This window comes from Pipistrellus kuhlii, unplaced genomic scaffold (genome assembly GCF_014108245.1).
Source record: "Pipistrellus kuhlii isolate mPipKuh1 unplaced genomic scaffold, mPipKuh1.p scaffold_m20_p_28, whole genome shotgun sequence".
NCBI lineage: Eukaryota > Metazoa > Chordata > Mammalia > Chiroptera > Vespertilionidae > Pipistrellus > Pipistrellus kuhlii.
This window is the reverse complement of record NW_023425527.1, coordinates 2,693,421-2,712,069: the sequence shown is the minus strand read 5'-3', so window position 1 is coordinate 2,712,069 and position 18,649 is coordinate 2,693,421. Positions and strand designations below refer to the sequence as shown.

Here is an 18,649-nt window from a genome sequence, read left to right as displayed (position 1 = left end):
GACTGATTATGTGGATATTAATTACCCTACTTAGTGCAATTTTTAAGAAAGAGAGGTTAGAATTTGATGAAAGGCAATACCATCAAGACATATATAAATGACAATGTCCTCAGGAAATTCTCTTTGTTTTTCTTGTCTAAGTTGATGTTTTAAATCAGAATCTCCCGGAAGTGATTTCTAACATTGAATTCATTTTATTTTAATTCACTGTCTGAGAAAAAAAATGATCGCCTTTTGCCATGAATATTCTACTAATGATTTTTATATACAGATATTTTTAAATAATTTCACCAGAGTTAGTGATATGTTTTTTCAAAGTAGTTTTATAAGTACTATGTGTCTCCTCTGTTCCTAACGTTAAACTTATCAGCAGGTATGGTAAACATGTCAAATAGAGTTATAGTTTATTAGTTGGCTTGAAGACACCTGTATGCTATCCCTATTTTTGTACCTTGGAAAGATGCTTTTGGATACAGATGCCATTTCTCTGGTATTTACTTTACCTCTTGCCATTTCTGTAACATTTGAAGAAAGCTGTAGTGAGCAATGCGTACCCGATGTCTGGTAATCGTTAATGAGATGTTCTTTGTTATTAGGCTGGGAAGTGTGTGACTAGTATTGTACAGAAGCGACATTTTTTAAAATTCATCATCCAGGCACCATAAAAAAGGACAGATATTGTCCAATTAATACATTTTTAAGGCTAAAAGATGACATTCAATAAATTATTAGAACCTATTTTATGATTAAACATAAATTACTTGCAATTTAAATTCATGAGCTTGCCTCACTGACGTGCTATATTCATCTAGAAAAAATTCACATTCAATAAAACTTTCACCTATACTAAGTTTAGCTCTAGGTCAATTTACACTGTGGTTAATTGCATTTTGCAACTTTATTATTATTTGATATAAGAATCACCATATATTGAGTACCTTCTGTGGTAGGTGTCTTATTTGCATTATTTTTATAAAATTGTTTTTATATCTTTACAATATCAATTATATACACAATGATTACATTATACATGTGCAGTTGAAAGAATAATCAACACATGTATTCACCACCAGCTAAGAATGTGAACTTTTAAAATTGCCTGTGTTTCTTCTTGATACATGATACAACATAGATAAACCTTGAAACATGAAATTAAGTAAAAAGAACCTAGACACAAAAAGCCACAAATTATATGATTCTGTTTGTATGAAATGCCCAGAATAGGCAAATCCATACATACAGAAAATAGATTAGTGGTTGCCTGGAGTGGGGGCAAGGGGGAGGTAGGGAACTAGGAAGTGCCTGCTAATGGGATGGGACTTCCTTTGGGAGGTGATGGAAATTTTCTAGAATTAGTGAGGATTGATGTACAACTTTGTGAATATACTAAAAGCCTCTTAACTATATACTAAAATGGTGAATTTTAAGAGATGTGAATTAAATATCAATAAATCTCCTATTTATAAAACAAAGTCACATCCTTAAAAATATTTTTTTAAACTATTACATTGATTACTTAAAAATATAAAGTAATGGTGTAAAAACATGTCTGGGATTGTCCATAGAAACTCCATAAGATGAGAATATTAAAAAGTGAAAAGTTATGCCAAAAACTAGGAGAAAATATGTGTAACATCTATAACATATAAAATGCTAAATATACAAAGAATTCTACAAACCAATCAGATCTATAACGTATAAAATGCTAAATATACAAAGAATTCTACAAACCAATCAGAAAATGACCCATCAGCACTACTCCTAGGTATTCAGCCTAAAGCAGTGGTCGGCAAACTGCGGCTTTTGAGCCACATGTGGCTCGAGAGCCACAGTTTGCCGCTCTGTTGACTAATGAGTTTGCTGACCACTGGCCTAAAGGAATTCTTACCCATGAACTGTGGTAGATAGGTACAATCACTGCTGCATTCCCGGTAAGCAGAAAACCCACGGCCCACCTTCAGGAGGATGGGCGAATAAATTGTGGCACGGTGACATAATTAAGTATTACATTTGTCAGTAAAAGTGAATGCCTTAATGTCACAAGAGCATGTAACCACATGGATGAATAATAAAACCATATTGCAGGATGAAAAATTAAAGTTTCAGAAGGCAATCTGCAGCATTTTTATGAGGCTTAAAAACAGCAAAACAAAATAACATTAGGAATATGTATATGTGACAAGCCACTAAAATAATCTGGGAATTTTAGTATTGGCAGTTTTGTAATCCTAAAATGGATTCGATGATGTTTTATTTTATTGTCTTGATTTAAAATGTATGTTACATACAATATATGTTTTTAGTATACACCAAATATTATATAATAAAATGTTTGGGAATATTAAACCAAATGTATGACAGCTGTTATCTATGGGGAGAAGTTCAGAAGGGCCTTTTGCAATGTTTTGTTAAATTCATAATCTGATCTAAATATACTTCAATGCTAAGCTTTAATATACTATTATAGCAATTTTAAAAAGCATGCAAAAGATCTAAAATCTACAGAACAGAAAGCTGTGATATGTTGATAGTTTTTAAAAAAGACAGAACACTCTATATAGTATAATTTAATTATTTTAAAATACATAATTTACATATATATTTATATATAGGTGCTATGTCCATAGCAAAAAATCAGAAAACTTACACTAGTACATCAAACTGTTAATAGTGTTGGTCCCTGGAGCAGTGTTTTTCAAGGACAGGGATATGGAAATTTGCCTTGGGGGACATTTGGCAATGTCTGTAGATATTTTTGGTTTTCAAAAATTAGGAATCACTAACAAAAATTACATCTTAAAACTCTGTATATCAAAATTTAAAACATATTGCTAAGTAATTTCTGAGTTAAAATATTGCTAATCAACATGGAAAAGACTAATATCACTTTAATTAGGTGAATTCAAATTAATACACTATATTTCATATACAACATTGACAAAAATTGAAGTGTGAAAACATAAAATGCTACAAAGAATGTAGAAAATAGGAGTACTTATGTCCTAGTTGTGTGCATAAATTGCTTGGTACAACCAATATGTAGAGTTACTTTACAATATCTATTAAAGTTGACTTTATAAACCCTATGACTTTATAAACACATTTCCTCTTCTAGAGATATACTGTAGAGAAATTTTCACACAGCTATACAAGGAGATATATATAATGTCTTGTAATAAGAACCAAATTGGAGTAAATATAAAAGCCCATCAACCAGCAGTTGAGCATGGACTTATGAACCAGGAGGTCACAGTTCAATTCTAGGTTTAGGGCACATGCCTGATTTGCGTGTTCTATCCCCAGTAGGAGGCGTGCAGGAGGCAGCTGATTAATGATTCTCATCATTGATGTTTCTCTCTCCTCTCCCTTTCTTCCTGAAATCAATAAAAAAAAAATTTTTTCCCCAAAAGCCCATCAGTCAAGGAATGGGTGATAAATTACAATATATTCATACAGTTGAATACCATTTCAAGTTAAAATAATTGAATTATCGATAGTTTTGCAAACAATATTGAGCAATTATGAAATCATAACATTGATAACTGGTTCAGGAGCAACCTCAATAAAGATGAAGAAGCAGAAAGACGATAGTTGGGACATGGGACCCCAACACTGTGGACCTCCAGGCCAGTTGGGGTCCCATGTCCCATGTCCCGTAAAAATAATTGGTAAGATTATCCTTTTGTACTGTACTTTTCATGTACAATTTCAATTGCATAAGAGTCCATATTATTAGGGGATACATGAATTAATGGTATCAAATCATGGACAAGAAGGCTACACCAACCTTAGTTGTATCCTATTGAGGAACAATGGAGAAAGTCTTCAACTAAGTCATTGATGTTTAAAAACATGTCATAGAAATGTACACTTGCAACCTGTATGACCCTATTAACCAAGGTCACTCCAATAAATTTATTTAAAATATGTATAAATTTCAAACAAATATTAATGAATGGTTAGTGATAGCAAATACATAAGTGTTCTTTGTATTATTTTCTTTCCTTTTATTTGGAACATTTTTATGACTGGAAGCAAAGAACGCCAAAAGTTAAGAATCATTATTCCATGTCATTCCAGGCAAATATTTATAAGTGTGTAGACAGGGTGGGAAGATAATGTTAGACTAAGCCCTAGAGTCACTTTTAAAGGAATCTTTCCAGATGTTCTCCTTCCTCCTGTCTCCCTCCTTCACTGTGCCCAGCCACCTGTGCAGTCACCAATTTGTTGTGGCCATAGTAGATCCTGTACACACTTCTATTAAATTAAATATTGCAGTAATTACACTTATTTACATGTTATCCTCTCTCTAAAGATCATACCAGCAGCTATATCTTGTTTGGGTGTCCCTTTGCCTGACAAATTACAGTAAGCACTAAGTAAATATTTTGTAAATGAAATGATGAATGAATGAACAGATTCCAAAGGAGGAAGACATTTATAAAGGACTATTGCCGATATTAAACTTTGCCTATATTTTAGTTTTGATATGATTAACATAGAATACGTTCTTGCCCGAATTCAACAATAGGGCATCAATCGGGCCCTATGCATCAGTTAAGATTAGAATTTGCTATAAAATAACAGTGGTCTCCATTAGAAATGTACTTCTCTCAGACCTCAAAGAAACCTGGAAGAAGGTAATCCAGGACTGGCCTGGAGGTCCACAGTGTTGGGGTCCCATGTCCCAACTATCGTCTTTCTGCTTCTTCATCTTTATTGAGGTTGCTCCTGAACCAGAATGACCATTTGAATTTTAGCAACCAACCATCATCTTCCCTTCCCTCCCATTCATCTTCCTTTTTGTTTTCTTTTATTTAAGGCCAAAGAGAGGAGGAAAGGGGACAGGAAGTGCCTACCACTACTTCTGAAAGACTCCCCAGAAGGTCCTTATAGCATTTCTCCTTATATCTCGTTGGCCTGCATATAGTCACATGGCCTCATCAAGCTGCAAAACAGGGATATCTTTTATCTGGATGACAGTATTTCTAGCTAAATATTGCCATTCTGTTACTAAGGAACAAGGAGAGAATAGACATTGGAGTACAACTAACAATCTCTGAATTTTTAATTAGCTATGGTTGCTAAAAGGAGAAGGTAGAGAGAAGCTTTTTAGAGAAAGCTTTTTAGTTTACTATTTATGTAAGTCTGCTCATAAACAAGCTAAAAAGTAGAATATTTTGTATGTAATTCAGTTTTCATCATCTTTATTTTTTTAAATATATTTTGATTGATTTCAGAGAGGAAGGGAGAGGGAGAGAGAGATAGAAACATCAATGATGACAGAGAATCTTTGATCGGCTGCCTCCTGCATGCCTCACACTGGGGATTGAGCCCACAACCCTGGCCTCTGGTATGTGCCCTAACCGGGATCGAACCATGACCTCCTGGTTCATAGGTCAACGCTCTATCACTGAGCCACACTGGCCGGGCCAGTTTTCATCGACTATTTTTGTTCTCAAATTTACAAGATACTAACAAAATATCTATGCTTTAGAGTGCTACTTGTAGAAATTCATGTTAAATTAGATTTCATAAGATTTACTTGCTATTTTTCTCCTGCCATATCACATATTTTAAACTAGGAGAGAGTCTGAGTTTGGCTTCTAGGACTATGCTTATAAATTTAGGATCAGCTAAAGTGTTAGCCTTGGGAGGGGGGAACAGTTGAGATGTCTGTGGAATTAGGAAGCTAATATTTTATAGAAAATTAACCCGTAGTCAGCAGACTTTCTTTGTACATCTAATTCTGGTCACTGTTGCTGATATTGATTCTTTTCCCTGGATTGTGAAATAAAGTTCTAATGAAGAGTTTTATTCTGTGGAGATTTGAAAATTGCCTCACACGAGTCCTTTTCTTTCCAGGCTTTAAATTATCTTGGTATTCAGCCCACAAAGGAACAACACCAAGCCCTGAGACAGCAAGTGGCAGTAGACCCACAGGGGACAGTGTCTTTTGGAGGTAATATTAGGTACATTGTGTTAATCCAGCAATTTTCAACCGGGGTGCCAAGACATTTTTTAAAACACGCAATACCTGACTATTTGGTCATGGGCCTGACCTCTTTTCTCTTAGATTGTCAAATTAAAAAATGACAACAGCCAACATAGTAGCCGACGGTGTGAATGAATCAAAATTATACCTTTTTTTTTTTTTGTCAGAACACCAAAAATTTGGTGTGCCACAGAATTTTAATAATTACTTTATGTGTGCCATGAGATGAAAAAGGTTGAAAAATCGCTGTGTTATATCATCACAGAAACTTATCTAAAGGGTTATTGTGACTCATTTTTATTGAGTTCCTCTTTAGAAGGAGAGGGAAAAAAAGGACCACATTTATTTCAAATTCCTCAATCAATACTCTGAAAAACTCAGCTAGAATTCCTGACCAGCAGTATCAGACAAATAGAAAAAGGAAAGGAATTCAAAAAAGGGGAAATATTGCAAGAGCAGAAGAAAACTTCAGATAAACCATAATTAGCATATTTAAAAAGATAAGCAAAGATAAGCCATCCATGAAATAAGAGTAGGATACTGTCATTAGGAACAACTTTAAAAGAATCCTTGGAAACTAAGTCGCGGTCAAAATAAAGATGTGTGAGGGTAGGTAGATGAATAGTCCACGCTCCATGTCTAAAGAAGCATCTGCAGTGCTGGGTAACCATCAGGAGGATGTGCCTCTGAGTCAGACCTTAGATGGAATCCAGTTCTGCTACTTATTTGTCGAGTGGCCTCGGGGTTTTATTTTTATTTTATTTTATTTATATTTGAGTTTATTCTTCATTTAACTTTTAAAATACTACCATACTTGAATATTAAAACAAAAACAATAGCAAGTAGTGAGCATATCATGGTTACAGTCCTTCACTCATTCCCTACTGTATATAAAATGCCAGCATTGAGTGTTATTCACTGGCCCCATTAAGAGGTCTGACACTGAACACCACCCCTAGGTTGATGTTCATCATCCTCATATGCTTTTCCGTTGTAATGGCACCATCTTTCTTGATTTGATCAAAATCTACCAGTTCTACCTGGTCCATTTCATCAGTCTCTTCTACTTTCTTCCTTTCAGGTAGGAGTTTTTCCAGCAAAGAGAGTTTATCAGGAGAGAGAAAGCCATTCTCAGGAAAGTTTACCTTAAATTCTCCTAAGGTCTACGATAAATTGGCATGCCTTCATTTAATACACACTTGATATCTCCATGCTTGACATTCTGACCTGGATGAGAGGTGATGACTGGAGTTCGGTTGTCAAGAGTAGCTAGTGGCTTTTGGAAGCCACACCATGCTTCAACCAGCTGTATGTCCATACACATGAAAAGGTCTTCTCCTCGTCGAGTGAAAACAGCATGGTCCTTCTGATCTAAAACAATGATAATATCTCCTGGCTCCAGTCCTGGTTCCTGGTCTCCTTCACCATGGAATATTATCTTCTGGCCATCTTTCATGCCTTTATCAATATAAACTTCTAGAATCTTCTTCTCTCAAGCTATCTTCCTTTCGTTGCAGCTTTTACATCTATCTTTAGGACTGATCCTTTCCCCATGGCCCTGGCACTCCATGCACACAGACTGAATTTGTTGAGCCATTCCAGGGCCTAGCTGATGAATTCTTATTTGCATTCCAGTACCTCGGCAATTGAGACAGCACTTTACTGCTCCTTTCTTACCACCTCGGCCTTCATATTTGTCACAAATCACATTCTTTTGTAGAGCTAGTTTTCTCGTTGCACCATTATATAAGTCTTCTAAGGTTATGGAGAGCTGATGTACAACCTCCTTTCTCTCTTCATCCTTCCTCCTCCTCCAAAAAACATATCAAAGATGTCCATGGGGGAACCAAAACCACCACCTGCTCCACCTTCCTTAATTGCTTGTTCTCCTCCTCTGTCATACAATTCCCTTTTCTTTGCATCAGAGAGCACTTCGTAAGCTTGAGAAATCTGTTTAAACTTCTCTCCTTCATTTGGATTCTTATCAGGGTGGTACTTTAAGGCCAGGTTCCTATAAGCCTTTTTCAGTTCTTCCTGGGTGGCATTGGGCTTGACCCCCAAAACATCATAGTAAGTAGTTTCTTTCACCATTTTTGACAGCTGGTGAGCGGGCCGAGGCAGGCGTGGAGGAGCTGGAAAGGGCCGGCCTCGGGGTTTTAGACAGTTCACTTGTCTTAGCTCCAGACTGGCAAATTGAGAGGATAAGAGCACCCACCCTGAAAATTCCGAGGGTGAAATTGCAAAGCACCTGTCCTAGCATATTAGAGGCTTTACATAAACATTAGCTGCCGATAGTATTATTAGACCTCAGGTTCTTCCAGCCAGAAAAACTAAATCATGATATTGTCCTATGTTTCAGAAAAGGTTCTACTCCTAATTTAAGGGTTGGAGGAATAGATACGCCATTGATATACATTTGCTTTATGATTATCTTAACTGATGTACTTACTGACTTCACCAAAGTTAAAGGAAGTTAAAACCAGTTTCTTTCTTTTTATTTGAACTTGTATTGATCTGTCCCTTCAGTGAATATCATTTTAAGGCAACTTTGTTATAACACATAGCTTCAACTTCCTGTAGAAAATGAGGTATATTTAGATTAGGTTAAATATTTTCTTACTGAAATGTGTTCCATTTTAGATTTTGTCCAGGTTGCCCGAAACTTGTTTTGCTTGCAGTTGGATGAAGTAAATGTTGGTGCGCGTGAAATGTCCAGCATATTAGACTCACAGGTAGAGTGTTCCTTACAGAACTGTCTTGATTGTCTTGTCCTCAATGTTATGGGTCATGTATGTGGGCTTTTTTTCACTTTCATTGTTGTTGTTGTTGTCGTCTTTAAATATATTTGTATTGATTTCAGAGAGGAAGGAGAAGGAGAGAGAGATAGAAACATCAATGATAAGAAAGAATCATTTATTGTCTGCCTCCTGCATGCTCCCTATGGAGGATTGCGCCCCAACCTGGGCATGTGCCCTTCACTGGAATCGAACCCAGGACCCTTCAGTCTGCAGGCCGACGCTCTATCCATTGAGTCAGACCAGCTAGGGTTTCACTGTTTTTTGTTTGTTTGTTTGTTTGTTTGTTTGTTTGTAAGCTATACAAATAATACATGGTTCTTGGATAAATTTACAAAATATGGATTAATTTAAAATCAAAAATAACATTTCGTCTTGATCTCCTCCATTGTTTTCTTTCTGCCAAATAGCCCTCAAAGCTACAGCAGCCACATTTGCTGAGAAAAGGCACGTAGATGAAGTGGGGAATTCAGAGTTCTTCGTGTGAGCATGCAGAGTTTTCCTCGCAGCTGCACAGAAATAGTCACACTCCAGATTAGTAATTTACCTCCTTCTTATCAGTGTGATTTTAGGGCAGATAAACATGTATTCAGTCTGTGATACTTTGACAGCAAAACCAACATGCTCATGGTAATTGTGCAAGGTCTTCTGTAGGCCAGCCATTTACTGTTTGTAGCTTCAGATCAAAGGTTGGACAGTAGCCATTGTATTAATTTATAAGCTTTCCTTTGTTGTATTGTACTTTTCAGCATATAGAAGATATCCCCATTAAATGCTGGCTTTTCAGTTTTTTCCTCAGATATCCACAAAGGAATGCATTTTACTTCACCACACCCACATGCAAACTTGAAACAAACATCTCACAACATCACTTAGTTTTTCATGGCATTCTTATTTAATATTCAGTTCTATTTGATTAAATTTTTGGTCCCACAATTCACTAATGAGTTTGTACCATAATTTGGAAAATAGTATAAAAATCCTTTGGGCAGCATGGATGGACCTGGAATATATTATGCTATAAGTGAAATAACCCATATGAGAAAGACAAATATCACAGGATCTCACTTATTTGTGGAATCTAATGAACCATATGAATTGACCAATAATAAGGCCCAAAGCATGGAGGCATGGAATAGACTGACATATCTCATTGTGTGTGTGTGTGTGTGTGTGTGTGTGTGTGTGTGTGTGTGGCCGGGGTGGAGGTGGGGCGAGGAGATAAACCAAAGAACTTACACATTTATATGCATAACCCATGGACATATAGGGTAGTGAAGATCTGGGGGCTGTTAGGGGCTGGGAGGAGGAGAATAAAGGTGGGGGAGGAGTGGGAGATATCTTTAATACTATCAACAATAACAATATTTTTTAAAAAATACTATAAAAACCATTGCTTGTCCTAACTGGTTTGGCTCAGTGGATAGAGCATTGGTTTGTGGACTGAAGGGTCCCAGGTTTGATTCTGGTCAAGGGCATGTACCTTGGTTGTGGGCCCATTCCCAGTAGGGGGTGTGCAGGAGGCGGCTGATTGATGTTTCTCTCTCATCGATGTTTCTAACTATCCCTCTCCCTTCCTCTCTGTAAAAAAATCAATAAAATATATTTAAAAACAAGCAAACAAAACCATTGCTTGTCAAGCAGCTCAGCAGAAACAAAAACTTTTTCATTATTTTGTTGTATATTGTTTTTTGAGTAAAAAAAACAACAGTGGAATACCTTATCTGAAGTTTATCAATCAATCTGTGGTTAGGATGCAGACAGTCTGTAAAGGTGGGGAAATTCCACTATGGTTACCCCCTCAGCCATTTTGTCACAAAAAAGGAAATCAGATTTTACGATCCATCTGTTAGGGATGCTTTTTGCTTTGTTTACTCACATGTGTTAATTTTCTGGGTTGTCTTTTTTCTTGATTTATTTCTTTAAAATATTTTTTACTGGTGCCTAATGGACACACAGTAAAGTACAAAACTCTCAGTTGTACAACTTGATGAATTTATGTTCGTGTCTCGTGTGTAATCACCACTCAAAAGGCTCCTTCGTGCCAACTTTCCAGTCCACTGTGGCTCCCACTTTCACAATGGAACAAACCACTTGTTTGATTTTTATCAGCATAGATTACTTTCCCCTATTCTTGAACCTCATAAGTAGAAGCATGCAATAAGTATTCTTTTGGAACTAGCTTCTTTTGCTTATCATTTTGTCTGACTCAAAAGATTTCTTAAGATGTTACTGTATTTTAGGAAGGAGAATTGCTGAGTCATTATAAGTCAGTCCTACTTTTGTTTAGTTGACAAAAAACATTAGGTTTAAGAATAATAGGGCCTTTAGAACCAAAAATATAATTATCTTACTGTTGTTCTAAGTATCATTGGTTTACTAAAAAATTTACATATTACTACACTTGCTGCTCGTCCAGAGTTACACACAGAAAAGGGAAGTTTGGAACAAACTAGCTCCCCTTGATATAATGGGTTTACCACATTAATTAAGTACCATAAACAGATTACCTTAAAATCACAGAGAGAATATGCTAAATTCCCTAATGTAGACGTTTCAAAATTTGGCTTCTTGCTAAGTCAATTTAATGGATTGCAACCACCATTTTCAAAAAGTGAAATATTATAGAATAGAATGGAAAATACCATTTGAATGGAAAATAGAATGATATGGGCTCATGATATAAATGTTATTCTCACTATGTGTAGTGGTAAATATTTTATAGCCACTTCAATGTATACTTATCAGTAAAATATTAAATATATGTTGAACAAGTACAATGTGCATGGCATTGTGTTAGGTGCTTTGGTGCAGGGGTTTTATTTATCTTCTTTTAAGATAAATAAAACTCTAATCACTATGTTGTAACATGAAACTAATACAAAATAATATTCAGTGTAATTTGTAATTGAAAAAAAAAAGACCAGTGAAACTCCAGCTTGTCCCTCAAGAAATTAAGGTATAGTGTAAGGAAATTTATATATCGTACACAAATAATTATTTTTAAAAAATGTATTGTGCCCTAGCCAGTTTGGTTCAGTGGAAAAAGCATCGGCCTATGGACTGAAAGGTCCAGGATTAATTACGGTCAAGGGCACGTACCTTGATCACAGGCTCAATCCCCAGCCATCATCAGGGGGCATACAGGAGGCAATCAATCCATGTGTCTCTCTCACATTGATGTTTCTTTCTCTGTCTCTTCCTTCCATTCTCTCTAAAAATTTAATGAAAAAATATCCTCTGGTGAGGATAAATACTAAATGATAAAAATAAAAATGCGTATGAGCCCTGACCAGTGTGGCTCAGTTGGTTGAGTGTAGTCCCATGCACCAAAAGGTCACTGGTTCTATTCCAGGTAAGGACACATGCGCAGGTTTTGGGCTTGATCCCCAGTAGGGGGCATGCAGGAGGCAGCCAATCAATGTTTCTCTCTCTCTCTCACGTTGATTTTTTTTTCTCTCTCTCTAAAAAATTCAGATAGAAAAACATCTTAAGAATGCTTTGTGTGATGAGGCCATAATAATAAAAGAGCTTTGACCATTCAGAGAAGATTAATGACAGAGTTGGCATTTGAGTGAGTTTTGAATGATAAATAGGATTTTATCTCTTAAGAGGTGAACAGAGAAGTGTGAGAGTACCTGCATGAACAAAAAACAATTATATATAATGTGATAGTAAGCAGAGAATGATCTACTTTTTAAAAAGGCAGTCTAGTACATGCAGGACAGTAAAGGAAGTTGGGCCTGAAAGGATAAATATTAAACTTAAGAACAGAGACATCACCAAAGTGATATTTTAGAAATAATGATCTTATAATCGTGTTGGTTATCTCAGAAGAGGATGAAACTGGTGGTAGATAGTCTAGGTAGGGGAGAAAGAAGGGTCCAAATGTAGAAAAATAAATAAATAGAGGAGGGGGTGTCGTATGGTCAGATAACTTGAGGAAATGCAACCAGTTATTAAATTAAATTTCCTTTTGGGATGTTCAGAATGCTCATTAGCATATAAAGGCTGTTGGAACACGGCAGAAAAGTTAATTTTTCCAAGTTCAATATTTCTCTAAGATTGTCCTTGTTTTCTGCCTTGCAGTTATCTGTAAGAGAGACTGTCAGCTTTGCTATTTTTTGTTGTTGTTTTTCACTTGCGCATGAATTATTAATATTATCTTTAAGACACAGTTTCTGTGCAGAAATCTTTTTAAGCCACTTGACTGTTATGTTACATTGTGTTTAATTAAAGCAAGACACAAGCTCAATTAATGTACTTTACTGGGTTTAGGTAAACAATCTTGTCAATAATGCTTAGTATTTTGTTAGCATAGGAGACTATGTGTTTGCTTGGAGCGGATGTCTTTAGGGAATAGTTTATGTTGATAGCTCATGAAGTTGTTTTAATATTTTAAACACACTCTTGGGATTTGGACTTTTAAGGGAAATTATATTGTTAAATAAGAATCATAAAGATGACAACAGAATATGCATATCTGATCATCATCTAAATTCTGTTATAACAACAACGTAAGATTAAGTATAAATGGGTGAAGTTACCCCAGATTATGTTAACATTCTCTTTTGCCCAATCAAATGACTCCTAAGCTTTGTCAAAAGGGATTTCTGTGTTAGTTCTCATAATTAGTATGCAACATATGACTTTTTCTTATATTTTAATGTTGACAGTTTATTGCCTGTGATTCCTTAGAAGCAGATGAAGTGGAAAGGCTTAAGCATGAAAGAAATGATGCCTTAGAAGAAGTAAATGTACTTAAGGTAATCTCCAATTTAGCTTTCTTACATTTTCTTTAGAAAAAAGGAAAAGGAAATTATTTTGTGTTGAATTCTGAAGTATTGGGGCTTAGTTTTATTTTTAATTAATGAATGTTAATGTGACATAGCTTTATATCAATTTTGGTCAATATTGAATATTAATGTCATAATTGATACTTCTCCAATTGATCTTTAGAGAGTTAATTTTTTAGTTCACATTTTAATTTATATTTTATAGTATACGTAAGATTCAGCGTGAACAGTGGTTTTTACTTGTAACTTCTGATGTGGCTACTTCTCATCCTTTTTATTTTTTCTCACATTGGTGGCAAGGATGAGGAGCCAACAAAGCATGCCATGACAATTTGGGCCCGCAGATGTTCATTGGGAAATATTGATACATTTTCTCCCCTGGTCCTGGGCATGCTTCTGGGACACCTTGGTATGCTAACCTAACTTGGAATAAAGGCAATATGATTTGAGGAAAGAAAAACCATACAATATATCCCAAATATACATTAAGATTTTTATTCTCTTTATAATTTTTCATTCTGTGTTTAATATTGTAGAATATTAAGTTTCAATTATATCCTAATTTTTATATAAAACCATTATAGTTTTTAAATCTCCAAGAAAAGCAATATAACTCCTTGATTTACTATTAAGTCAACATAGTAAGTAAAGGAGTTATATTATTTTAAAGTTTTTCCTTAAATAAGTGAAACTATTGTTTATTTAATTTTTATTAAAGTAAAATCATTAAATCCATAAACAGAAATTCCCTTGCTACCCATATGTAAAACTTTAGACAATAAAAAAAAAAAAGAAATTCCCTTGCTACCTTAATTTCTAAATTTCAACCTCTAGAGGAAACTATTGTTAAACATAGCTTGTATATCCTTTTGTAGACTTTGTCTAGATGTCTATTTGTATTTCTATAAAATGAATGTTTGTTTAGGTATCCCCAAAAAAAGTATACACACTTTAAATAATTATTAATTCCAATGGATTAAATCTGAAAAGAAGGAACTATCAGTTGAGCTGTCAAAAATGTATGTGTACACATTTTGGGGGTTGCCCTATGTAAAAAATATATTAACTATACATAAAGTATATAAATATATGTTTAATATATTAATATACAAGTATATTAATATTTACAAAACATATTTTTTTAAATCATTTAACACAAGATACACTCTTTTACAACTTGCCTTCTTTATTCTCTTCGTCAACATGAGTTGGACTACTTTTCCAATTAATATATACAGATATGCCAAATTATTTTTATTGGCTCCCCTATCATCACATGGTTCTTCTTTTTTATGTTAGTTAACCAGTTTAATGATGAATAGTTAGGCTATTTTAAGTTTTCCATTATTAAAATTAATTCCATCATAAATAGCATTATAGATGTATCTTTGCATGATTGTGCAGTTATAAAAGTACAAATTGAATAAGTTATTGAAAGTGAAATTTTTTTCTCAAAGGATACAGACATATTAAAATTTTATATATTTTAACAAATTTTCTATCAAAATGCTTTAGCAATTCAGGTTTCTTCCAAATGTATGTGAGCGTTACAAAAACTATTTCCTATACTTTTTATTGTAATTTAAAACTATTGTTTTTCTAAATTTTCTGGTATAACAAGAGTTATAAATTTAGTTTTAAAAATAAATTTAGTTTTTAAAAATATATATATTGTATTGATTTTCCACAGAGAGGAAGGGAGAGGGATAGAAAGCTATAAACGTCGATGAGAGAGAAACATCTACCAGCTGCTTCCTGCACACCTCCTACTGGGAATGTACCCGCAACCAACATACATGCCCTTGACTGGAATCGAACCTGGGACCTTTCAGTCTGCAGACCGATGCTCTATCCACTGAGCCAAACCGGTTTAAGCAATAAATTTAGTTTTAAAAATAGATTGACAATAGTTTTCATACATCCTTTTAGAAAATATCTCACCTATTGGTTATCTTGGTAAAATAACATTTTTATAAAATTGGTCTCTGCATAAACCATTAAATTTATGGTTCATCAAAATGTCCAGAGGCTCTCAGATCTTTTTCATTCCCTTAATGCTTATCATTGCTAAATTTAGTGATATATTCAGTGACTATCAAACTTAATTGTTAGAATTATAATTTAAAACTATACTCATGTAACATTTAAATAAGCTCCTCTGAGGAGCTGTTCAATAAATCAGAATTCATATTTAAGCTTTATGAAATATAACTGAACATATCCTAGTGTGAAATTTTGTTTACTCAAAACCTATCTATTGGCTGAGAGCTACTTGTTTAGCTATTAATATATAAAAAGAGTATATACAGCAATAAATATTTTATCTTCAATGAAGTTCATAGATTGTGTGAGTAGTCTCTGCTTCTCATCCTGTGCCATCTCTAATCTTTATGTCTGATTTAAGGTACAAACAAAAATGAAACCAAGATAATTTGATGCTAATGTCTAAATTTATTTTGTAAGAATGATTTTTAAAGGTGTGATGGTCTTTATTTAACTTTAAGCCTTTGTGCAGAGTTCACATTGGTACTGCTTTGCAAAGCTGAATGGAAATGGATATATTTCCCATTTGCAAATGCAAAAAACTAGGACAGAAAGAGTGAAGGTGACTTGCCAGAGCATGAAAGCATGGCAGCCAGCAGTCTCTTGGCTCCTGGTCTGTGGCAGATGCATAAGATTGCTACAGTCCATTCATCTCCAGATACCTTCACTTGATCTCTTAGACGGGGATGAGCTGAAATACTCCACAAAGCAGATCATTTCTTACAAATATGACAGTGTTGCCAGGATTATTTACTACTCGGTTTAATCTCCAAGCAATTCTTGTTCAAGTTTATAGTAAAATGGTTCCTAAATTATTCTTAGTATATCTGATTTAATCAATAAAATGTGGACCTTTTTATGATAGACTTAAAAGTGAACATTTTTAGGTATATATTCAACTTAATTTTAAGTTCAAAGATGATGATATTTGATTTGCATGCGTGATATTCTGTTTTAAGAACTACCATTTCATATTTTGGTTACACCATTCATGTCTTAATTTTTATGGATGATCTTCCAAGAATAAGCTAAATTAGGAAAATTATATTCAACTCAGTTTTGAGTCCTCTTTAATATAGTGAGACTTCTGAATTATAATAATGCCCTTCAGTTTGGAAGCTCTTTGACAATGATAGTTATTACCCAAAATTTAGTTAATATTTACATATTTTGAACCTGATTGATTTACTTTGGACCTCAGATTCTGAGACTTTACAAAAATGGCTAAAGAGAAAATACATTTTCATCACAATTCTGCTTTAAATAACTAATTACTTTTATATAGTATACAGCCAGAAAAGTGGGAGGTATATATAGCCAGAAAAATGATGGAACTACATTTTCAGATTGTAGCAGTTGGCTATTTGGGGACTTTATAAACTTCAAAACAAAGCTCTAAGAATGATACCCATTCATATCTTTATAACAAGTTATTAATTTAGTGGTATTTTAAACACAGGAAAAATTACTTGAATCAGAAAGGCAAAGGAAACAATTGACAGAAGAACTCCAGAATGTGAAACAAGTAAGTGCATGTATTGTCTATATGTGTTGTGTGTGTGTATGTGTGTGTGTGTGTGTAAACATCTGAGGTATAGTTGTAAAGCAGTGATACTATATAACATCCTAGAGTTGATGGATGTGAGCAAAAGAGGATGTAACTGTGCTGAAGGACTGTTACTTACTGCTCAAAGAAATGATAAAACTTCTCTCAAATTACTTTCAAAACCAGATATTCATGGGCTGAACTGATCATTCTCATTACTTTTCCATTCTTTTCTTTCTCTTACATTTTTCCCTTTTCATCTGTTACTCATACTTCATATTATTAAAGATGAAAAGAAACAAGCAATAAATAACTTTGTAAGGCAGAGCATTTTTTCATTTATTTTTTTTAAATAAAAAGTAAAAATATAGGCCCTGACTGGGTAGCTTAGGTGGTTAGACCATTATTCTGATACACCAAGGTTTTAGGTTTGATCCCTGGGCAGATACAAGAAATAACCAATGAATGCAAAAATAAGTGAAACAACAAATCAATGTTTCTCTTTCTCCCCCTTCCTCTCTCTCTCTTTCTCTCAAATCCATCAGTAAAATCTTTCTTTATAAGTAAAAATTTATTTTCACTTTGCATCATTCTTCAAAGAATTTTAGGAAGCTTACAACAAAACAGATACGATGACATTATCATAAAACAGATATACAGATAACAAACAAAATAATCAGAGCAGAAATTTAAGAGAACATGGGTAGAGATCAGTGGCATCACCTGGCTTTGAATCTCCCGAACATTAGCTCCCCGGAAAACACAAAGCCACTACAAACACAAAAAGACCAAACCCATACCTTCAATGGGACTGTGGACAGAGCACCGCAGCCTGCAGGCTCGGACAAAAACGTGTTTAAACAACCAGACAAAGCCCTGCAGCTCTCCGGCCACTGGGACCTGGAACTCAAAAGAGCAGAGCAGGAGGGGCTTCCGATGCTGGAGAAGAACTAGGAAACAGGGCAACTCCAAGTACAAATAGTCACCCCCAGAGAGAGAAATGGAGCAATCAATGCCACAATCCTGAGCTAGGCCACGACCCTGTGGTTCTCGGGACTCGAGCAAGTGTGTGCAACCAGAAGTGTCCGTCTCAGGAGTCTTGGCTTCTCAGAAAGAATCATAAGCAGAGAAGGGAAGGGGTGGTACCCCTGGGAGACGAGGCAAGGAAGAGAGAGGAGGACATCGAATACCCTTCTCCAGTACTGTGTGAACTTGAATCTAGAGGAGAAAGAAGGACTGGAAACACAGGAAGTAAAGAAATTCTTTTAAAAGTGTGTGTGTGTGTGTGTGTGTGTGTGTGTGTGTGTGTGTGTGAGAGAGAGAGAGAGAGAGAGAGAGAGAGAGAGAGAGAGAGAGAGAGAAAGAGAGAGAAAGAGAGAGAGACAGAGAGACAGATTCTCCAGAGATCTCTCTTCTCAACATTGCCATCAGTTTGACTCAAATAAACTTTTATGAAAATTAAGAAAGAAGGGGC

General features: G+C 34.9%; 1 protein-coding gene and 1 pseudogene across 5 annotated transcripts in view; one reads left to right on the top strand and one right to left on the bottom strand.

Annotated features, from left to right (window-relative positions):
- The window catches only part of STXBP4 (syntaxin binding protein 4), a 110,430-nt gene that overhangs the window by 20,516 nt on the left and 71,265 nt on the right, over nucleotides 1-18,649 (top strand). For all 5 annotated transcript variants that reach the window (XM_045587351.1, XM_045587350.1, XM_045587349.1 and 2 more), the window contains 4 exons: nucleotides 5,866-5,962; nucleotides 8,636-8,727; nucleotides 13,467-13,556; nucleotides 17,089-17,154. In XM_045587351.1, coding sequence (XP_045443307.1) covers nucleotides 5,866-5,962; nucleotides 8,636-8,727; nucleotides 13,467-13,556; nucleotides 17,089-17,154 — 345 coding nt within the window. The remainder of the gene's footprint in view (nucleotides 1-5,865; nucleotides 5,963-8,635; nucleotides 8,728-13,466; nucleotides 13,557-17,088; nucleotides 17,155-18,649) is intronic.
- On the bottom strand, nucleotides 6,827-8,156 carry LOC118728024 (annotated as a pseudogene).